This window comes from Microcaecilia unicolor, chromosome 2, assembly GCF_901765095.1.
Source record: "Microcaecilia unicolor chromosome 2, aMicUni1.1, whole genome shotgun sequence".
NCBI lineage: Eukaryota > Metazoa > Chordata > Amphibia > Gymnophiona > Siphonopidae > Microcaecilia > Microcaecilia unicolor.
The window spans coordinates 556,714,633-556,734,782 of NC_044032.1; the positions used below are offsets into that span (position 1 = coordinate 556,714,633).

At 41.7% G+C, this 20,150-nt stretch overlaps 1 protein-coding gene across 2 annotated transcripts in view; it reads left to right on the forward strand.

The window, feature by feature from the left end:
- Window positions 1–2,718: 2,718 nt before the first annotated feature.
- TMEM165 (transmembrane protein 165) overlaps window positions 2,719–20,150 on the forward strand; it is a 44,983-nt gene continuing 27,551 nt past the window's right edge. For both annotated transcript variants that reach the window (XM_030191397.1, XM_030191399.1), the window contains exons 1-2: window positions 2,719–2,816; window positions 14,312–14,543. In XM_030191397.1, coding sequence (XP_030047257.1) covers window positions 2,805–2,816; window positions 14,312–14,543 — 244 coding nt within the window. In that variant the 5' untranslated portion in view covers window positions 2,719–2,804. The remainder of the gene's footprint in view (window positions 2,817–14,311; window positions 14,544–20,150) is intronic.

Here is a 20,150-nt window from a genome sequence, read left to right on the forward strand (position 1 = left end):
GAGAACTGTCTAGAAGGAAGGGGAGATAGAGGGAGACAATGGACGGAAGGATTGGGAGAGGGTAATGGGTGGAAGGATGGAGAGAGAAAGAGGGTTGACACTGGATGGAAGGGTAGGAGAGAATGAAGGAAGGTGCTGGACATGGATGGAGGGAAGGGAAGTATATGCACATGGATGGAGGGAAGTGAGGAGAAATGCTGGATATGGATGGAGAAGAAACTGATGAATTTAAGAGCTGGATCAGGATACTGAAGGATAGGGACAGGGCTACATATGGTAGACAGGACGCATAAGGGCACAGGAGGATGGTGGACATGGTGAGAGAAAAAAATATCAAATGGAAAGAAGACGCTGCATAAAACAGAAGACACTGGGACCAAAGCGAATAGAAAAACTAAATGATCAGACAACAAAGGTAGAAAAAAAGTATTTTATTCAGAATTTATTAACTGGAATATGTCAGCTTTTGGAAATTTGCATCTGTGATGTTTTGCATGTAAGTTTCAATTTTTCTAGTATTGCTGCATGCTGAGTCTGACTTCTTGAGGTAACTTTCCAGTTTAGTATTTTGCCTTCATATCTGTTGTCATGTGTTTTTCATGTGATCAAGGTGCAGTATTCTGCTAGCGTGTAGTATTTTCAGCCCTTTTTGGGTTTTTTTTTGTTTCACTAGGTTGTGCACTGCTGTTTTAGAGCCCGGTGTAATTACAGTGCTGCCTTTCCATGCATAAGGTTGTAGCTTGTCCTGTCCTTGGAATTAGTACTGTTATGGTTTGGTCAGGTTATGAGTGTGCTTTTGCACAAGTTTGTGTATAGTGTTTTGCAGTGGAGAGATTGTGTATTGGCCTTACTGAGGTGGCACCAAATCATCAGAAAGGGTTTTAGAGCCAAAATCATGACACACTACCTCTTGAAGGATCTACATATAGTCATTCATAAAAGGAGCTAATTGTGAGCACTTTCCACCCTAAAAGGGTGTTTTGTGGCTCTACATGAGAATTGTGATATTATGATCTCTTGTTTCATATTGTTGACGGTCTGCATTTTCCCTATGGGTGGTATATTGGTTTATTAGGGTCTGCCCAGTGTTATGGTACAGTAAGGTTTCTGAGTGTGTTTTTGCACAAATTTGTGCATTGTGTTTTGCAGTTGAGCAATTGTGGTTAGTACATGCTTTGAGCAACCACTTTATTTTTTGACATACGATACATATTTAATATCTAAATTTAATAAAAGGTATTAATTGTGACTTATTTTTTACTTTTTTTTTCTATGTTGTCAGACAATTATGAATGCAAGCCCCGCCCCTGGCCCCACCCCCTAACCCCGCCCCCTTTAGCCTCCCCAAACAGTTGGGCCACCGACCGCCAGTGTTGCCAGGTGGGCGGTTTTACCGCCCAATTGGGCGGTTTTCCGCGACCCGCCGCGGGAAATTTTTGCCCGCGGCGGGTTGCGGTTTTTTGGGCTGTTTTTGGCCTTCAGGGCGGTTTTTTCGGCCGCGGGGGGGCGGGGTTAGTGACGTTTTTGGGTGGGGTTAATGACGTTTTGGGCGGGGTTAGTGACGTGGGAGGCGGGGCCGATGACGGGGAGGCGGGGCCGATGACGTGGGAGGCGGGGGCGATGACGGGGAGGCGGGGCCGGTGACGTGGGAGGCGGGGCCGGTGACGGCGGGGGCGGGGTTGATGACGGCGGGGGCGGGGGTGATGACGCGGGGGTGGGGGTGTCAGGGGCGGGGTTTGTGTTTGGGCGGGTTTTGGGCTGTTTTTTGGGCTCCATCGGGCTGGAAAAAAATTTTCCACCTGGCAACCCTGCCGACCGCCTATGATTCTACTTTACATTACCTCACCGAACATGTGTGACTTGTTTTTTTAGTGCATTCTTCGTTTTTTCAAATTCGGTAAGGACTTTTACATTTTAGATTCTTTTACGTTTGGTTGATGCATCTTGCCCAGAGTCAGTGACTAGTTGCAGGGGGCCTGACTATTGAGGGGTGGGTCTCTCAGTGATCACCCCACCCCTGAAGGGTGGCCTGGCATTTGAGTACCGGCACCTTTTTCGCTAGAAAAAACACACTGTTTGTGGGTGCCCTTTACTAGGTGACAGTGGCGTTCCCAGCCTGGATGGCACCCGGGGCCGATCGCCGATGCGCCCCCCCCCCCCAGGTGCAGCACGTCCCCCCTCCGCCTGTGAAATGACACCTTCCTCCCCCCCCCCCCCCCCCCGGCGAAATGACACCCCCTCGGGTGCACGCCGCTGGGGGATGCCGCGGCGCGCGCCTGTGGGCTCCGACTTTGCTAACTTCGCTCGTTCGCTGCAGCTCCCTCTGCCCCGGAACATCTCTGCATGATTACAGGGAGTCCCTAGCGTCCCCTCCAAATGACACAATGATTTAAAATGTAGAACAAATTAGTACTCTAATCGATTAAATCAATATTTCCTCTGTGTACATTCGTATGCTGAACAAGCCAGCATGTTTGAAAATATAAAAGTGAGATGGAATAAAAATGCTACCAACAATAAAGAACGACAGCGATGGTGCAGCAGCTCATCAGTTTGCTCGCTTTGTTTTGAGTGTACTAGATGAGGGCTGCGCGAGGAAGAGGAAACAAAAGCTAACCTGAGAGGCTTGCTTCAATCTTTTGACGTCTTCCCGTCTCCCGTTTTCTTCAACCTCCTTGCTACCGGCTCTTCCTACGCAATTTCCTGTTTCTTTGGCAGGGCTGAACGTGGCCGAGGAAGAGAAGTTGCGTTGGAGGGGGTGGGGTGCTGGAGAAGGAAATCGGTGGGGCCGGACGACCTCAGACATGAGTTTGGAGGTAGGATAAGGAGGGGGGGGGGGGTGTTTGAGATTGATGGAGAGGTGCCGGTCGGGTCGCAGATAGGGAAGAGAGAGGGAGGGAGGAAGGAAGGAACTCCCGGTGCCGTGTGAGAGCTAAGGCAGTTAAATGCGTGTGACTTGGTATTTCTGAAGTCATCTGCGCCTAGAAAGATGAGGTGGGGGTGGGGGAGGTCGGTCTGTTCTCCTTTCTCTCTGTCCAGCTTTCTTTAATCGGCAGGTGGAGTGCCAATAGCAGGGTTTCTTTGCCTGCGAACTGTGTAAGTCTAAGTGCTTTGAAAATGAGCCCCTTAGGTTCTTTTGTGAAAGGCATATGTTGTAGAATGGGCTACCAGGACCATGGCCTTTGTATAAGGCATATGTTGTAAAATGGGGTGGGCTACCAGGCCTATGGCCATTTAAATATTTTGTTCAACACAGCATAAGCAATCAGCTTGGGGTAGGATTGTACATTTTGGCTGTGCAACTAAAAAAAGTGTTCTACTACCCCTGGCATAGGGTCCACTAAGAGTTTTTGTTTTTAATCTGTAAGTAGCAACAGTAGGGAGCCAGTGGGACTAATACACAAATCAAGTAAATGACCAGAAAGGTCATCCCATCAATAATAATGTTTCACCTGCATCCCAACAGTAAACATTCAAAAAGATGAAGGGAGGAAAAAGTCTCAGATCCTACCCAGAGCATTTCTTTAAAAGAACTCTTAACTTAAGGTATGTAAGTTAACCTCATCAGCAAAAAAAAAAAATCCTCCCTTGCAGTGATTCAAGTATACATAAATTTGCGCCAATACAATAAGTTTGTTTGTAGCGTGCAGTGTTGAACGGATTATTTGCTCAACGGTCTTTTTCAAGACCACTTTTGAATCCTTGTCTGCACATCTTTTATATGTGAGCACACATCATCACGGGACTTGATGAGCTTACTCTTATTATTATTGTTGTCATGAGCTATAAGACTCCTGATGTAGGCCATCTGGCCGAAACACAACGTTGTGTCGAGTCAATTTTAATGTGGCATTATTTTATTATTTGTTTGAAAATTAATAAATATTATTTATTTTAAACTTGGTTTTAGGTCTGGTTATTGGATAGCCTGGCTCATATTCCCACTGACTGGCCAGCATTTTGCTAAAGAGCTGCATTAGGGCTTGTAGAACCAGTATCCAAACAGCTGCTGTTAGTACGCTTAACCGTATTTTTGAAAGTTTACTGTTGAGATACAGGTGCAACAATTAGGTGTTTCAGTATTGATGGGATGACCTTTTTGGTAATTTATATGATTGTCCACTAAGAATTTACCCTGCCATGAGTGGGAGTTCTTGTTGGTGTAGGTCTGTCGGTCATTTCTCTCTATTTGCTGTCATCCATGCTTGTCCTTTTTTGCATTTTTCTTTGGTCCCTCTTTGCACTAAAGCCATGAGCAGATAGGCCCATAATATAACAGCAGCATAAAACAGTAGTGCGATTCTTGAAGCTAATCATGTTTAAATTTTATGCATGCATAAATTGTTCTACTAAATGGAAAACTTGCATCTAATGGGGGGAGGTGAGCAGGGGGAATGTGCCTGATACATGCGCATGAAAGTTTTTGTGCATTCCCAGACAAAAATAGAAATGTCATCACATCAGTTTTTATTCTTCAGTGCCTAAATATGAGCCTTACAAATATTACTAGCATATGGCATTTTTGCAATATTCATATTTAGGTACAGAAGAACAAGCTTGGTTGTGGGCTTTTAGTTTTGATTTTGTTACACAGAAATGTGCACATATCCCATCTGGCTTTAGAACTTGCAAGAGCTTCCTTCCGGTTCTAAAAGAAGACAAAACCAGCAGTTCAGTGTGTTTTGACGTTTTTTTTTTTTTTTTTTTACCATGTATCTTTATTAAAAGATTTTTTTATAATGAATGATAAAGAAACAAAAAAAAAACCCCCCAAAACAAATGAGGAATACAATCATCATAAACTATATTAAAAAGGAGGGAAATAGTAGGCGTACTAAATTATTGAATGTTGGATAGATAAGAATACAGTGTTTTCCATTTACAAAAAGTGGAGCAATTTACAAAAAAAATTATGATGTGTAATGGGAAAATCCACTGCTTATTTCTGGGATAAGCATCATAAAATGTATTGAGCTTTTCTGGTATCTTGCCAGGTATTTGTGACCTGGATTGGCCACGGTTGGAAACAGGATACTGGGCTTGATGGACTTTTGGTCTGTCCCAATGTGGCAATACTTACATACTTTATGTAGGTTTCGTATTTTTTTATACATCCAAGTTTATTTATTTATTTATTTATTTTGATACATTATACCCCACATTTTCCCACTAAGTTCAACATATTTAGTCTTACCTCTACAATTTACTTATGGCAGGAGGAAAATACTTCTGAAGCTCAGGAAACCAACTTATAGTAGTTATTTTTTAAGCAAAGTTCGTTATAAATCGCTTACATTCCTGAGCAGCCTCGTCATTAGTCTAAAAAACCTCTGCTTTTCATTTTCATATCCAAAATCCATTTAGTACCAAAATAAGATATTTTTACAATCTTCAATTGCCAAATCAAACTGTAGTTATCGTATCAGGTGCACATAACTCACAACTAAGGCAACTTGACTTGTCAGCTCTACAAGAGCGCCTGTTTCACTATTGCTTCATTGGGTGCCTTGCAGGGTTGCTTGTTTTAAGACTTCAACAGAAATGCTATAATGTTTCTGTAAAGAAACTGTGTGTTTTAAGCCTGTAAAATGTGTTTGATATTTTTCTGCATTGATTATGTTCTGAAGTGTATTTCTATTTGGCCAGCAGGTGGTGTTTCTTTGCTGTAAACCTGTTACAGAGAAGTGAGTGTGTTTTCTTTAGTTTGACACAAACAGGAAGCAAGAAGCAGTATTTATTTGAAACTTTGTCAGGATTTCATCTCATTTGGACTTTACTGGTTTGAGTTCAGTTTCATCCTGGGAGAAGAGAGAGAGAGAGAGAGCTCTTTGCTGAAGCCCTGTAAAAAAAACAGTTATATTTGATAAATGGTGAACAGCTATATATGTCCTGATCTTCTCAGGTACTTTCTAGGAAGTATGCAAATGTATAGTTAATTTTCTAATAGATCCATTTTTCAGTTGTTACTGTTTGCTAATTCCACCTTTTTTGTCCACTGTTCCAAGTTCTGAGAATAAACACATTTGTTTGTTTGTTGTGCCTGTCTGGACTGATAAAGAATCCTGGTGGTTTGTGTGTTTGAGTCTGTGAGTGCTTTCTGGGAACTGTGGGACCATTGGGAGTGTAGCTGCAGTGACCTAGAAATCACTGGGAATAATTTGAGAGCAGGAGACTCGCCAAGAGGCAGTTGTGACCCAGTCGGTAGGAGGAGGGTGCTAGTGTAGAGCACGAGCAGTAGGTGCAGTCAGACTTCAGCTGTGCTAGGGATAAACCTGAGTGGCTAGGTATTTCGTGACAGTTTCCTTTCCAGTTATTTGAGTCCACAGTCTTATTCTCAGCTGCTACTTGTTGCTGTTTTCCTGCTTGTAAGCTTGAAAGCAGTGAGAAGTAGCAGCTGAGAATCAGACTGTGGACTTGAATAACTGGAAAGAAAACAGCGTTTCTGTTGAAGTCTAAAAAGAGGTAACACTGCAAGGCTGGTGATGAAGCAATAGCAAAGCAGGTGCTCTGTAGAGCTGACAAGTCAAGTTGCCTTAGTTGTGAGTTATGTGAACCCGATGATATAACTATAGTTCGATTTGGAATTGAAGATTGTAAAGATATGTTATTTTGATAGTTAATGGATTTGGATATGAAAAGCAGAGTTTTTTTAGACTGGTGATGAGGCTGCTCAGGAATGTGAGCAATTCATAATGAATTTTGCTTAAAAAATAATAACTATAAGCCTAGTGGTTAGTGCAGCGGACTTTGATCCTGGGGAACTGGGTTCGATTCCCACTGCAGCTCCTTGTAACTGTGGGCAAGTCATTTAACCTTCCATTGCCCCAGGTACAAAATAAGTACCTGTATATATGTAAACTGCTTTGAATGTAGTTGCAAAATACCACAGAAAGGCGGTATATCAAGTCCCATTTCCCTTTCCCTCCTGCCATAAGTAAATTGTAGAGGTGAGACTAACTATCTTGAATTTGTTGAAGTATCCATTGAACAAAAAAAGCCATGTGAATTTGAGATAGTATTTTTTTATACAGCAATACCCAATGCCACCACATGAATACTGATAAAAGAGTATAATCTTTCCAGTGATTAAAAACTAATTTCAGAGTTATACTAGAAAATAAAAGAGCTTTATCATTTGTTGATTAGATGGAATTAAGTGATAGTGATTTCCAAATAATGTTCATTCAGAAAAATTGAATATTTTCTGAATCTTGTCCCAAATGTCCCACCAGTATAGTTGTAAATTGTCACATTCGTACAATAGATAAACTAGAGCAGTACTTCCCAAGTCCGGTCCTGGAGCACCTCTTGCCAGTCAGGTTTTCAGGATATCCATAATGAATATTCTTGAAAGAGATTTGTATATAATGGAGGCAGTGTATGCAAATCAAGCTCATGCATATTCATTGTGGATATCTTGAAAACCTGACTGGGAAGGGGTACTACTCCAGGACTGGGTAAACACTGAGCTGCAGTTCCACTTAACCTTGTGGCAAGACCAGCACAGGTCTGAAGACAGGTATCTGCTTAGTTTGGGTTTCTTGGAAGTCCATAATGCACAATGTTGTAAAAAGTACATGGATTGAGTTATTGAAGAGGATAAAGGAGTTCTGGGGTCGAACATCCAGAAAACACCAACTCAATATGAAACCAGGGACAAAATCAAAGGTAAAGAGTTCTGGGATAAAATCCTATCCAACACTATACATCTACCAACTGAAACCACAGAATTCCTCAAAACCTGAGATGAACAATTTAAATTCGTACTAGAGGAAATCGCCCCGCTAATGAACAAGATGAAAGGCAGATCCAAATCATCTCACTGGTTCAATGAGGATTTAAAGAAACAGAAAAGTAGAATGGAAATAGCTCAAGAGCAAAACAGATGAAACAAATTTGGAATAGAAAAGAGCATTAAGAACCTATAAGGTGAACATAAAACATGCAAAACAAAATCATTACAAAGAACAATTAGGCAAACAAAAAAAGCAAACACTGGGCCTTCAGGATTGAGAAAAATGTAGTCCTTTAATATCACAAATACCCGACACGGGCCGTGTTTCGGCGTACAACCGCCTGCATCAGGGGTCTGACATGAAGACACATAAAAATAAATTAAAACCATAAATTAATTAAACAATATCAGTAAACCATAATTGCAGTCATATGCACATAATTATCACAACTTAAAACCATATACATATACACATATATTCACTACACTACATATACACCACGCACAGATATATATGTATATATATTAAAAAACATTTAAAAAACATATATTTCTAGATGATACCTATATATGGCCACCAATACATACATCTGTAAGCTCACATATCCACACACACACACATATATATATATATATGTATATTTTCTTAAATGAACCCTTACATATACATACATGTAAATTCACACATACAGTCATACCATATCACGTATTTCTAAATAAAACATTACCAGAGCATACTAAACACTATAAAATCACAAATATTGAATGACCATGTCTTACCAATAAACTCCTATCGGTCAACTTGCAAACTGTGGCGCAAGAGGTAAGTGAAACAATCGGGGTAAAAATCCTAATGTGAGAGAGCAAGAATAGGGTGTTCATAATCAATCAAGAACAATTAGGAACAGACTAAAAACACAAAGAACCTATACAAAATAATGCACAATCTACTTGACACAAATCCCGTGATATCACAGAACGAAAACCCCTATCTGCACAAGACTTAGCAAAATACTTTGAAAATAAGATTGCAGACGTAAGAAAGGGGCTGATATGAGACAACAGAGACCTAGATATATACATAGAGGAAATGGAAGCACAACACAAATGTTTAGTAGCGGACAGAATCTGAACAACATTCACTCCTCCCACATTTGATATCATTAGTCAGACTATAAGGAAATTCTCAGTGGCATTCTGTTTGCTAGATGACTGCCCTGTCTAGCTGATGAAAGAAGCCCCTGCACATTTCATAGAACAAATCTGTTCCCACACATCATATGTGCACTCCAATGGCTTATTTCCAACAGAAAAGAGCAATATAATCCTAACCTGATCCCAAAGAATACAGAAAATAGTACAACTGAAGTTTTAAACTACAGACCAGTTGTATCCACACCTCTTGACCAAGGTCATGGAAGGCCTAGTAGCCAAGCAGCTCATGGACTACCTCAGCAACTTCACTATACTCCACAAATCTCAGTCGGGATTCCGGCCACATTACAGCACAGAAACTGTACTAATAACACTACTAGCCAACTTCAAAAGAGAGATCAGCGCAAGCAAGAAAATCTTACTGCTACAATTTGACCTATCAAGTGCCTTTGACATGGTCATTCACAAGAGCCTGGTAAGATTTATGGACAGAATTGGTATCGGTGGAGAAGTACTAAAATGGTTCAAGGGATTTCTGACATCCAGCTCCTACCAATAAAGATGGGCACCACACTCCCCCCCCCCCCCCCCCCCCCCGCCCATGGACGACAGAATGCGGCATCCTGTAAGGATCACCAGTCTCGCCTATACTCTTCAACATACTCATGATCCCACCAGCCAGCATACTAGCAAGAAATGGCTTCAATCCATTCATCTACACAGATGATGCATCTCTCTATATTCCATTTAACAAGGACACAATGGAAATCACAACCAACATAAACCAGGGATTTAATATTCTAAAATCCTTGGCATCTGCATTCAAATTAAAATTAAACAGAGAGAAAACACAATTTCCACGTCAGCTATAGCTGTTGAAGCAGGGATTATGAATTCAGCTCCAGGCTGTTTTCTGTACAAAAAGTCTTGCATGTCCAGCTCTGAGTCAGCCTCTAGACCAGGGTTCCTATACTAAGGGTGCCCTCTGTTGGGTAGTTTGTGTTTTGACAACTTCAGAAATTCCATTTCCTGATTTACTCTTGCTTTTGTGTTGAGAGGTTCATGGTTGGTTGCTGGGTCAGACTGATATTGCTGTTTTCTCAGCTTTTCTAAGGTAATCTACTTCCTTTTTCCTTGTGTCACAGTTTTGGAAAATATTAAGTCCCACAGACCTGCATTTCAATGGTTACCGAAAGGGAAAAACTGATGTATTCCTGAGACATGAAGGTCTATTGTTTTCACAAGATTTTGACTGCTGTGCTGAAATACAAAAGGGATTGCTTTGGGCACAGCCCTGTGATTTATGCTTTACCTAATTTGACAATCTAAAAATAAACTTGAATATTCTGTTTTAGTTGCTGTTAATAGAAAGTGATGCGGGAGCGTGGACAGGGACACATTTTTTCCCCACATCATTGTCTATTAACACTTGGGGGGCAAATATGGATGATGGGGTCATCTTTAGAATATAGCCAAGTTTCAGTAATTAGGGTGAGATCAAATTGTTCCTCCTCTATCCAATTTTTAATGATTTCTGGTTTATTGACAACTGATCCTATAGGAACTGGTAAATAATATTCATCAGTGTTCTTCACAGATGTAGCTTTAATTAATTGATGTTTGTGTTTGAGTGGTTTCCGCCCATTCATATTAGAATGATAATCAAGTTGTGATGAGTCGTGGCATCTGAATTCTGAGCTGATTATTTTTGATATGGAGAGGTTTACTTGTCCCTTATTTTGGAGCCAACTTGATGTCTTATAGTGTCTGTATCAATACATTTCCTGGTTCTATTGAGTATTAGGAAACTTACCAGTGAAATGGGATTTTTTGTTTTTTTGGGTATTGGTCTCCCAAAATAAAGCAGGAATATCTACGTGCTGGGAATAAATCCACAAACTCATCCCATTTCTTTTATAGGTACTGCTGAAAGTGTACATCCTCATATAAATAGGCCAGAAAGCGCTAGATCACCCCCAACCCCACTATAGGTCCCACTGCTAGGTCCATCCAAAGTAATGCTTGATGAGAAATCATGGTTGGGCCAATTTTTGCCACATTAACCAAACATCGTTTGAGACAACAGAATATAATCAATTCTAGAGAGTGTACCATGAGCCCTCGAACATGGGTGTAATCACATTCCATCAGATGTAATAATTGCCAAGAGTCAAGGCCTAATGAATTTCACAGGTAAGGAAGCCCCCTAGCAAAACCTATTAATGGGAGAAGTCTTTGATGTCGATAGGTCCATGTCAGGGTCCATTATCTGATTGAAATCTCCCACTAAGACAAAGGTAGAGAGAGGTCTCGCAGGCCCAAATGAGCCAACTGCTTAAAAAAGCATGTTCATAGACATTGGGTCCTTAAACCGCCAGAAGATGAAATTGGAACCCTGACAAAGTAAATTTCAGCAATAAGTAACGCCCATAAGGGTCAGTGAGCACCTGCTGCACCTCGTAGGGTAAAGATTCCTCAGCAATACAGCTATGCAAGCTTTTTTAATTGGTGAAGTAGCATAATAGATCCCATCCCACCCAACCCCTGCCAAGCTTCTGATGTTCCATAGGAGTTAGTTTAGTTTCCTGGAGGCATACAATATCAGCTTAATATTGATTTAGAGCAGACAAAATTTTACTACGTTTAACTGGAGAAGAAATGCCCAACACATTCCAAGAAACTATACAGATCCCTTTTTTTAGATATCACTAAATCCCTGGGTATGGGCAAAAGTAGGTAAAATACCAAAGAAAAAACCCAGTTCCCCTGGAGCCCAACCCTTCCCCAGTGAAATCAAAGAGATAAGGAAAAAAAAAACCCCATGTAGCTACAGGATCAAGGAGTGTCCCCAGTAAAAACACCACCAGAACTGGTCCCAAACCCATGGTCGCAAGGAAGAAGAAGAAAAAACTATCCCCAGTCATACCAAAACAACCCCCCATCCACCCCCCACACCCATACAATCTCATTGCAGCCACACACTAAAACTCCAAATGATCTAGAGGAGATGTAGTAAATCATACTACTGACACTAAACAGGGCTCTAACACTCCTTAACTGCAGTAGTATGTAACTACAAGTATAGCAGAATTAACTCCAGAAGCAGACACCTATAATAAATGCAAAATCTAACCTTCCCCACAACATTGAACAGAGAACAAAGGAAAATGCAAACAGAAAATTCTTATAAAAGAGAAAATATCAGAGGTAGACAGTATCTTCCACAGTCATAATATTCGAGCAGCTCCCAGTGAATTGAAGACATGCCTCCAGCCTACATGATATAACCTCAATTTGGCAGGGTATAAAAACAAAGTGGGTTTTATGCTCCGCCAGCACTGCGTATAGAGGATGGAATTACTTCCTCTTCTCCAACAAGGTAACAGAGTGGTCTTGAAAAATCCACATTGGATTATTTGCATAGGTCACAGTGTATGGTTAGCTTTATACAGTTTAAGGCTCTCTACTTTGTGCACATAATTGTGAAATGATCAATCACAACATGTGGTCTAATCTCACCAGCCACTTTTCGTCCCACTTGGTAAGCATGTTCTAATCGCTCTGGGCCTATACCAGCTTTCAAATGAAATGATTTCTCTAGCCAGCTCTCCAGCTCCTGTAGTAGATTGTGTTGCGGGATTATCTTCAGGAGATCAACAAAACAGAGATTACTGCTGCGGGACCTGTTTTTGAGGTCTTCTAATTTCTATGCCTGGGCCCGCACTCACTAAAATCTGTCGCAGAGGAATGGGCCCCACCTGCCAGCATGGAAACTCACATTTCAGGCTGTCGTATGCTTAATGGTGTCAGTAAGCAAAGCTTCTAAATGTAAAATTTGCCCAGACAGGTTCTCAAACTTTGGTCCCAAAGCTTGTTCCACAGTCTGGTGGAGCTCCTAAAGTCTGTAAATAGAGATACCACTCCTGCCGCAGGCGCCACCATTTTATCATCCATGGACTTACTTTGATCCTTAGCCTTGCGGGCACCTTTAGTGGACATCACCTCTCAGGATCACGCTAAAAACTTGTACATATGCTCCCCTGATTAGGAAGCCACAAAACCTTACTTTGGAACCACTGTAAGTTGACAAGATAGTGATATAATAGAGCGGGAGCCCCAGAGCAGGTCAGACACGCATCTTGCCTGCTTCACAGTATCACGTGATCCTGGTTGGAGCCATTTAATGGGCTCAGCAAGCCTAGCTCTTAAGTCAGGATAAGATGGTAAGGATATTTTTTTGGCAATGCAACTTTAGTGGCCTATGACAGTTGGTGGGGGAGGGGTTTCCCAGGAGGACTCTCTTCTGCTGCATTGGGCCAAGACCCATCTTCAGGCATTGTCAGCTGCTCACATCACCAGCAACTAAAATGTGTGGTTCTCCAGAGGAGTGAGACAAAGTGTTTGTCTTAATCAAAGGCCAGTGAGGCAGTTGGTGATTAAGTTTAATGACCATGAGGCAGAATGCAGAACTGCTGATATTTTTCAGTCAGTGGAAGGAATTGGGGGTGGGGGAGAGCAGAAGGTCTCAATTTCCTTCTTCAACCAATTGTGACTTCTCTCAGGAGCTTCTTATAGTGGTAAGCGGTTGCTACACAGTGCCATTTCTATTTGTTGGCTGACTGGAATAACCCACTAGTATCTTGACTGGTTAGATAGTACTAAAAGAAAATTAGCAGGTAAAACCAAATTTTTACTTCATATTGAAAATTTAAAGTATATTGTGTAGATGAATGGACAAACTCCTACTTTTAATGCATTTTGAATTGTGTTTTTGTCGTAAAATTTGAAAAAAACATACAAAGGTGAGAAGATTTTTGCAAGACAGTGCACACTTCTTTGTGTGATAATGCAATGTGTAAATGGGGCTTGAAAACTATTTCCAAATAAAAGATCAAATTAAAACAAAAGTACATAAAATACAAAATTACACCATAAAATAAACATAATACAGTTCTAATAAATTCTTCATTTGCTTCAACCGTACCCATTGCCCTTCTCACTCTCTTCCCCACCTCATTCTTTGTCTCACAGACTGTCAACAATTTGTTACACATTCCAAGTGTCAAATTACTCTGCTTTTTGTGAGATTCCATATCTGTTTTGCCAAAGGCCTGATTCTTTTTTGATGTTTACACATTAGGACATAGGCTGGAAGCTCTGAGCCGATGATCACAGAAGTGCAGACTCTTATCCGTATGGTGTTCCAAAGTCTTTAAAACTGTTTCCAAATGCAAAACTACATTTCATAAGGACAGTCACACCACTGCTGTGTTTATGTATTTTTTAAGCACTTCTGCTTTATGTCTGCCGTTCACTGGGAAATGTTTCCTCCTTTTTTTGTAAAATAGTTGTGAATATTATGGGGGTAAGGATCCAGAATTGCCATTACTGTTACTGATTACTTTTTATTTATTTGACCAGGTACAGAAAACGCCCACACAGCTTTCTCCAGTACTCTCTGAATATGTGGAATCTATTGCCAAAGATAATCTGGGATTTATCCATGCCTTTGTGGCTGCCATATCTGTCATCATTGTTTCAGAACTGGGTGATAAGACCTTCTTCATTGCTGCTATTATGGCAATGCGTTATAATCGTCTCACTGTGCTGGCTGGTGCGATGCTTGCCCTCGGACTGATGACATGTCTATCCGGTGAGCACATTTCACTACTTCAGTTCTTCAATTTTAAAAGTCTCCACGTTAACAGCTAGGAAATACAGAAAGGTCTCAGTTTAACAGTTTTTATTCTATTTTGCAGCTGGCAGCTTTTCTCTGTGGCTAGACCTTTGCCTTAAACATGAGTTGATTTAATGTTAAATTGGTCCAGTCTGGGAAAGAATTTAGTTGTGCTAGGGAAAGGAAATAGCTAACATAAAAAAAAGATGAACCAGGATCTTTAGATTTTAAATTATCCAAGTAGAGTATTGTTTACTTAGGGCCCTGTTTACTAAGCCATTCTATAGGTGCGCTAGCATTTTTAGTGTGCGCTAATGCTAGAGACACCCATAGGAATATATAGTTGTCTCTAGCATTTAGCGTGCACTAAAAATGCTAGCGCAGTTTAGTAAACAGGGCCCTTAGACTTTTGACACTGTGCTGGGATTTTTTTTTTTTTTTACTTTCAATTTTTATTAAAAAACACTCCTTATAGAACCACTGCAGTGTTCACCCACATTGTAACAGCAATGTCTCTAGTACAATAGTGCCTCTTTTTTGCTGTTTGACATTTAGAACAAGGACATGACAGGGCATGTCCTTACCCCTTCAATTTAATTCCCTCCCCATCCCCTCCCTTTCATTGTGTATTATGCTAACATGAAATAAAATTTCAGCAAAAGGAACAAACTCAAACAGAATATCCACTTATACCCCCCAGCAACCCTCTAAAGCTTCCTGAACTCCCCTACTCCAGCTTATCAGATAGTGGCATATTGCCTTCCCTCCATCACTCTGTTCCTTGTACTAAGTGAGCCGTTCTGTGTTTCCTATGTTATCTGAGTTTTTCATTGCTGTAGAGATAGGTCGCCTCCTGCTTCCAGTTCGCTGCCACGGTCATTCCTGTCTAGGCCAAAATCCTCTTGTTTCTTAAAAGCCCCATGTATCAGGCTCAGCAAAAGTATTTTTGGTTCAAGTTGCAGCCGCCCCCTCTCCCCCACCTATTTATTCCTTCATTCTCCTTCACTGCTTTTTCCCAGAAACACTTTCTTAGTGCAGGTCCACCAAAGTGCCAAAAAGTCCCCCAACGTCTTGACACCCTCTCCAGCAGCATGCATCCAGTGCTCCCTGGAATAGGTGCCAGATTCATACCAGTGTTAGATACTATCAGTAGATTATCTTACAGGTATTGTCTCTAATGAGTATGCTTTTTGATATGGATCCTGCCACCTCAAAACCTGCTCTCCAGGTGCCCTCTGAGAGTTCATCCCCAAATTCCCAATCTCTCATAACTTTGATTTTTTGTTTAGATGATTTATACTGCTTTTCAAAGCATGAAATGACCAATATTACATCATATTCTTAGAAACATATTACAACTAAACAATAACCCATCTTATCCCCCCTCTTGGAGCCAACCTCACATCAGAAGGGCAAGTATTTAGACTATATTTGATTATTTCTGGAACCCCATCTCCTCCCCCCTTCTCTTAAGTAACCGTGCACTGTGGCCCAAAACTCTTGAATCTTGTTGTTATTATTCTGTCTCGTTAAAGTTAAATATTCCAAAAGGATTAATTTCCTCAATTTACCTCTCCATTGGTCAAGTTTCCAACTGGTAGCTATTGCAGGCCTAGCCACCAGATAACAGAGCAGTTTTTGTTTGACTGTCTGATCTTTAAAACCTAAGCCCGTCCATCCCAGTAAGCACCTCAGTGGATCAAGTCACCATTCTATTCTCCAAATCCTTTCCATTTCTTTCCCAATTTCCTCCCTAAAAGGCTTAATGATAGCATAGTTCCACCACATATGCATATATGTTCCACTTTCTCCACACCCTCTCCAACATCTGTTAGTGGAATTGGGGAGAATTCTATGTAGATATACATGGGTCATATACCATCTGAACAGCAACTTCTAGTTTACTTTCTTGACACTACTCGATACCCCCTACATATATTTTGCCAGGTTTGATCATTCATAACTGTTCTCAGATCTTTCTCCCATTCTTTCATATAGCATAATTTACTAAATCCCCCCTGAATAAGCACTCCATAGAGACCAGAAATAAATGCAATCCCAGAGAAAGACACTTCTGTCCCTGGGATTGGTAGCATGGAATCTTGCTACTATTTGGGATTCTGTCAGGTACTTGTGACCTAGATTGGCTACTGCTAGAAGCAGGATACTGGGCTAGATGGCCCATCGGTCTACCCCAGTATGGCTATTCATATATTCTAATCCCCTTTTTCTATATTGTGATAGCCACAGCTGTACCCAGTTGGATAGCTCTCTTTTCCCAACCTGCTCCCATTCCTTTTTGCTGCAAACAGTGTCTTAAGAAAGTGTGTAACTCCCTAGTTGGGACGTTAAATTGTCTGAATTTCCAAAAAGGATTTAAGCAAGTCTTGCACCAGTAAAGGATGGAAAGTCTCCCCTCCCAATGATCTCCAATCATGAAAGGAGATCAAGTCCCCAATACCTTTATTTTCCAATTCCCAAATTTTAGAGGAGAGCAAAGTTCTGAAGCCCTTCCCATGAAATTTCTCCAGAATCTTCCACCCAAACTTCAAAATATGCCACAATTCTTTCACACCATTACGTTTCACTCTTATCCCATTTCTCGAAATTCTGTGTCAGATTCCCTAATAAGCTTTATGTACTATGTAAGCCACATTGAGGCTGCAAATAGGTGGGAAAATGTGGAATATAACTGCAACAAATAAATCAGCTAGGTCCCAAGTTATTTGAATACCCAGATACTTTATCGAAGATGGGACCCATTTAAAGGGAAAATTGGATTAAACCTGGCTACTTGCTCAGGATAAATAAAGATTCATTGCTTCAGTTTCATCTGTATTAATTTTAAATCCTGATACTAGCTCATAACAATTAAGCTTGTTGAGCAAGACAGGAAAAGAGGTATGCAACTGGGCTACCAAGACATGAAGACATCGGAGGCAGACAATGAAATTTTATAATCCTCAATATGCAAGTGACAATATAAATCAAACCAAGAAAGCAGCAGTAGTGGTATGGTATTGTGAGGTTGTGCGATTTCATTTGGAGATGCATTCAGTAGATTCAAAAAACATGAAGGTGAAGCTGAACTCATCCAAAAGATATGTCATTCCATAGTAGCCAAAATGAATGTGCTGTCTTTTTGGGGTTTTTTTTGTTACATTTGTACCCCATGCTTTTCCACTCATGGCAGGCTCAATGCGGCTTACATATTGTATACAGGTACTTATTTGTACCTGGGGCAGTGGAGGGTTAAGTGACTTGCCCAGAGTCACAAGGAGCTGCCTGTGCCTAAAGTGGGAATCAAACTCAGTTCCTCAGTTCCCCAGAACCAAAGTCCACCACCCTAACCACTAGGCCACTCCTTCACTACTCCACTCAGTGCTAAAATGAGAAATCGAAAACGGCTGTGTTCCTTCAGGGGAAGACAGGTATGAACACAATATTGAAAGGCCAATGAATACTAAAAGACACAACACATATACCTACATGTGCAGATAGTATATAATCTGAAACTGTGATGACATATTTTTTTATAAGAACTTGAAGGAAAGCCACTTAGTTCTGGAGATTTACCTGTCAGTTATGTTTGTTTGTTATTAAACTTGATCTACAGCTATTTCTAAGCATAGGTCAAAGTGGTTTACAAAATAAAAACAAATAAAAATAGCAAAAGAAAGGAACTTCATGTAAAACAAGAAACATTCAGCCAAGAACAGCAATCATACAGTAAAACAAAGCCTTTCATTGCCTGCTAGTGTCGTCAGCATCTACTGCTAAGACTCCTGAAGTGAGATGCCAAAAGCAAGGACAAAGAATCGGGTTTTCAGCAGTGCTTTAAAAACCTGGAAAAGAAAGTTCTGACCTCAAAGAAGAGGAAAGGGAAGGTCATTCCATAAATTTGGAGCTAAAAAGAAAAAAAGCTGAGTAGGAGATTAATAGTGAACCTATTTTGGAGAAGGGAGAAGTCTTCGGTGGGAATTAAGGGAGCGAAGGGAATGGGTAAGGGTTAGGGGATAACCATAGAGACAAGATAAGGAGGGAGGGAACCTAAGTGAAGGGTTTAGTGAGTGATAAAAAGAATTTTAAACCAGTTGCGGAACTTCACCGGGAGCCAATGTAACCTGATTTCCTTAGCATCTGCAGCAGTTGAATCCAGAGACTTGTAGGTTGTGTCCATCTACTTACAGGTGGAGATGGAGATCACTGACTTGAACGCAGTGATGTAGTATGGATTGCTCCCCAAATAGTCAGTATAATCTATCTCCAGCAGGTGGGTGGACAGACTTTCACTAGCTCCTGGATGCATCTGTTTAGGAGACCTAGACCAGGAGCTTCCCAGACAGTAGAGCATGCAGCTATTCTGGCTGTTCGGCGCCAAATTTAGGGGACACACCTGGTCACCTCAGGTTTCTCCCGACCCCCTTCCTTGCCCCAGGTACTCTTCCTTCCTCGGTCGTCTTTGGTTATTGCCTCTTGCTTAAAAAAAAAAGAGAGAGAGAGAGAACTTGGCAGGAGGAAAAGCAACACTCCTATGAGGGTGTTTGGCTGCAGGGGGGTTGCCCGGGAGTTGGAGTGTCATCGGGACACATTCCAGCTGCTAGGGTAAGGTATGCATTTATTTCTTTTCTTATTGATTTGTTTTCTGCCAGGAAAGGTTGCCGATTCCATGAAATGCTGCTCCCGCTGTGAGAAGCAGTGAGCAATGTCAGTCTTGTGTAAAGGAGGATGCACTGGAGTGAGCTCGGGGGAGGCTGCGGGTCCAACAGATGGTGGTGCATTTTCTCACGCGGGAGGGTCCCGCACATGATTTCCTTAGGTGCAGGCCCGTGTGGCTTTGCAGCATGTTCTGGCAGCTATGTTAGGGCCTTCCCTGGTGGGACCATCAATGGGGCAGTTGACTGAGGATCTCGGGGAGGGGTCCTTTATCTTCATTTGGTGTCTGGGGAGGCTCCCATTGCCCGGGGGAGCAGAGGAGCCCTTTTCCCCTGCTTTTGTGCTGTTCATGCACCAAGCCTTTCTGATGAAGAAGGCTCAGTACCAGGCAGCAACTCTGCTTCAGAGTCAACCCAGGTTCGGTCCTTCTTATCCCTGGACACAGACCCTCTGGTAAAGAGGAGGAGTTTGGGCATGGTGTTTGAGGTGAAGTTATTGCCCCCCCTCCTTGCCTCAGCTGTTAAAGCCAGCACTGTCGGGAGTGTCTGGGCAGATGCCTTCTTTGGACGATTTGGAGGTGGGGGAGGTTTTGGCCCAGGAGCTTGATGACCCCACGGCCATGAGAATTTTTTATAAGGAGGAGCTGCCCTCCTTAATCGTCAAGGCTTTGAAGGTCCTCAGCATTTCTTCTGAGGAACCCTCAACTCCAGCCACAGCTAACCCCAAGATTGCCAGCACTAGGAGGCCCTCATGAACTTTTCACGTGCATAAGGCAATTGGAGAAGCTTATTTCGGCTCAGTGGGCCACGCTGGATTCTGGTTACAGGGTGGCAAAGGTGATGGCACGGTTCTATCCGCTTCCTCACGCGCAGTTGGAGAGGTTGAAGCTCTCAGGTTGACACGGTGGTGGTGGTCACCAAGAAGACC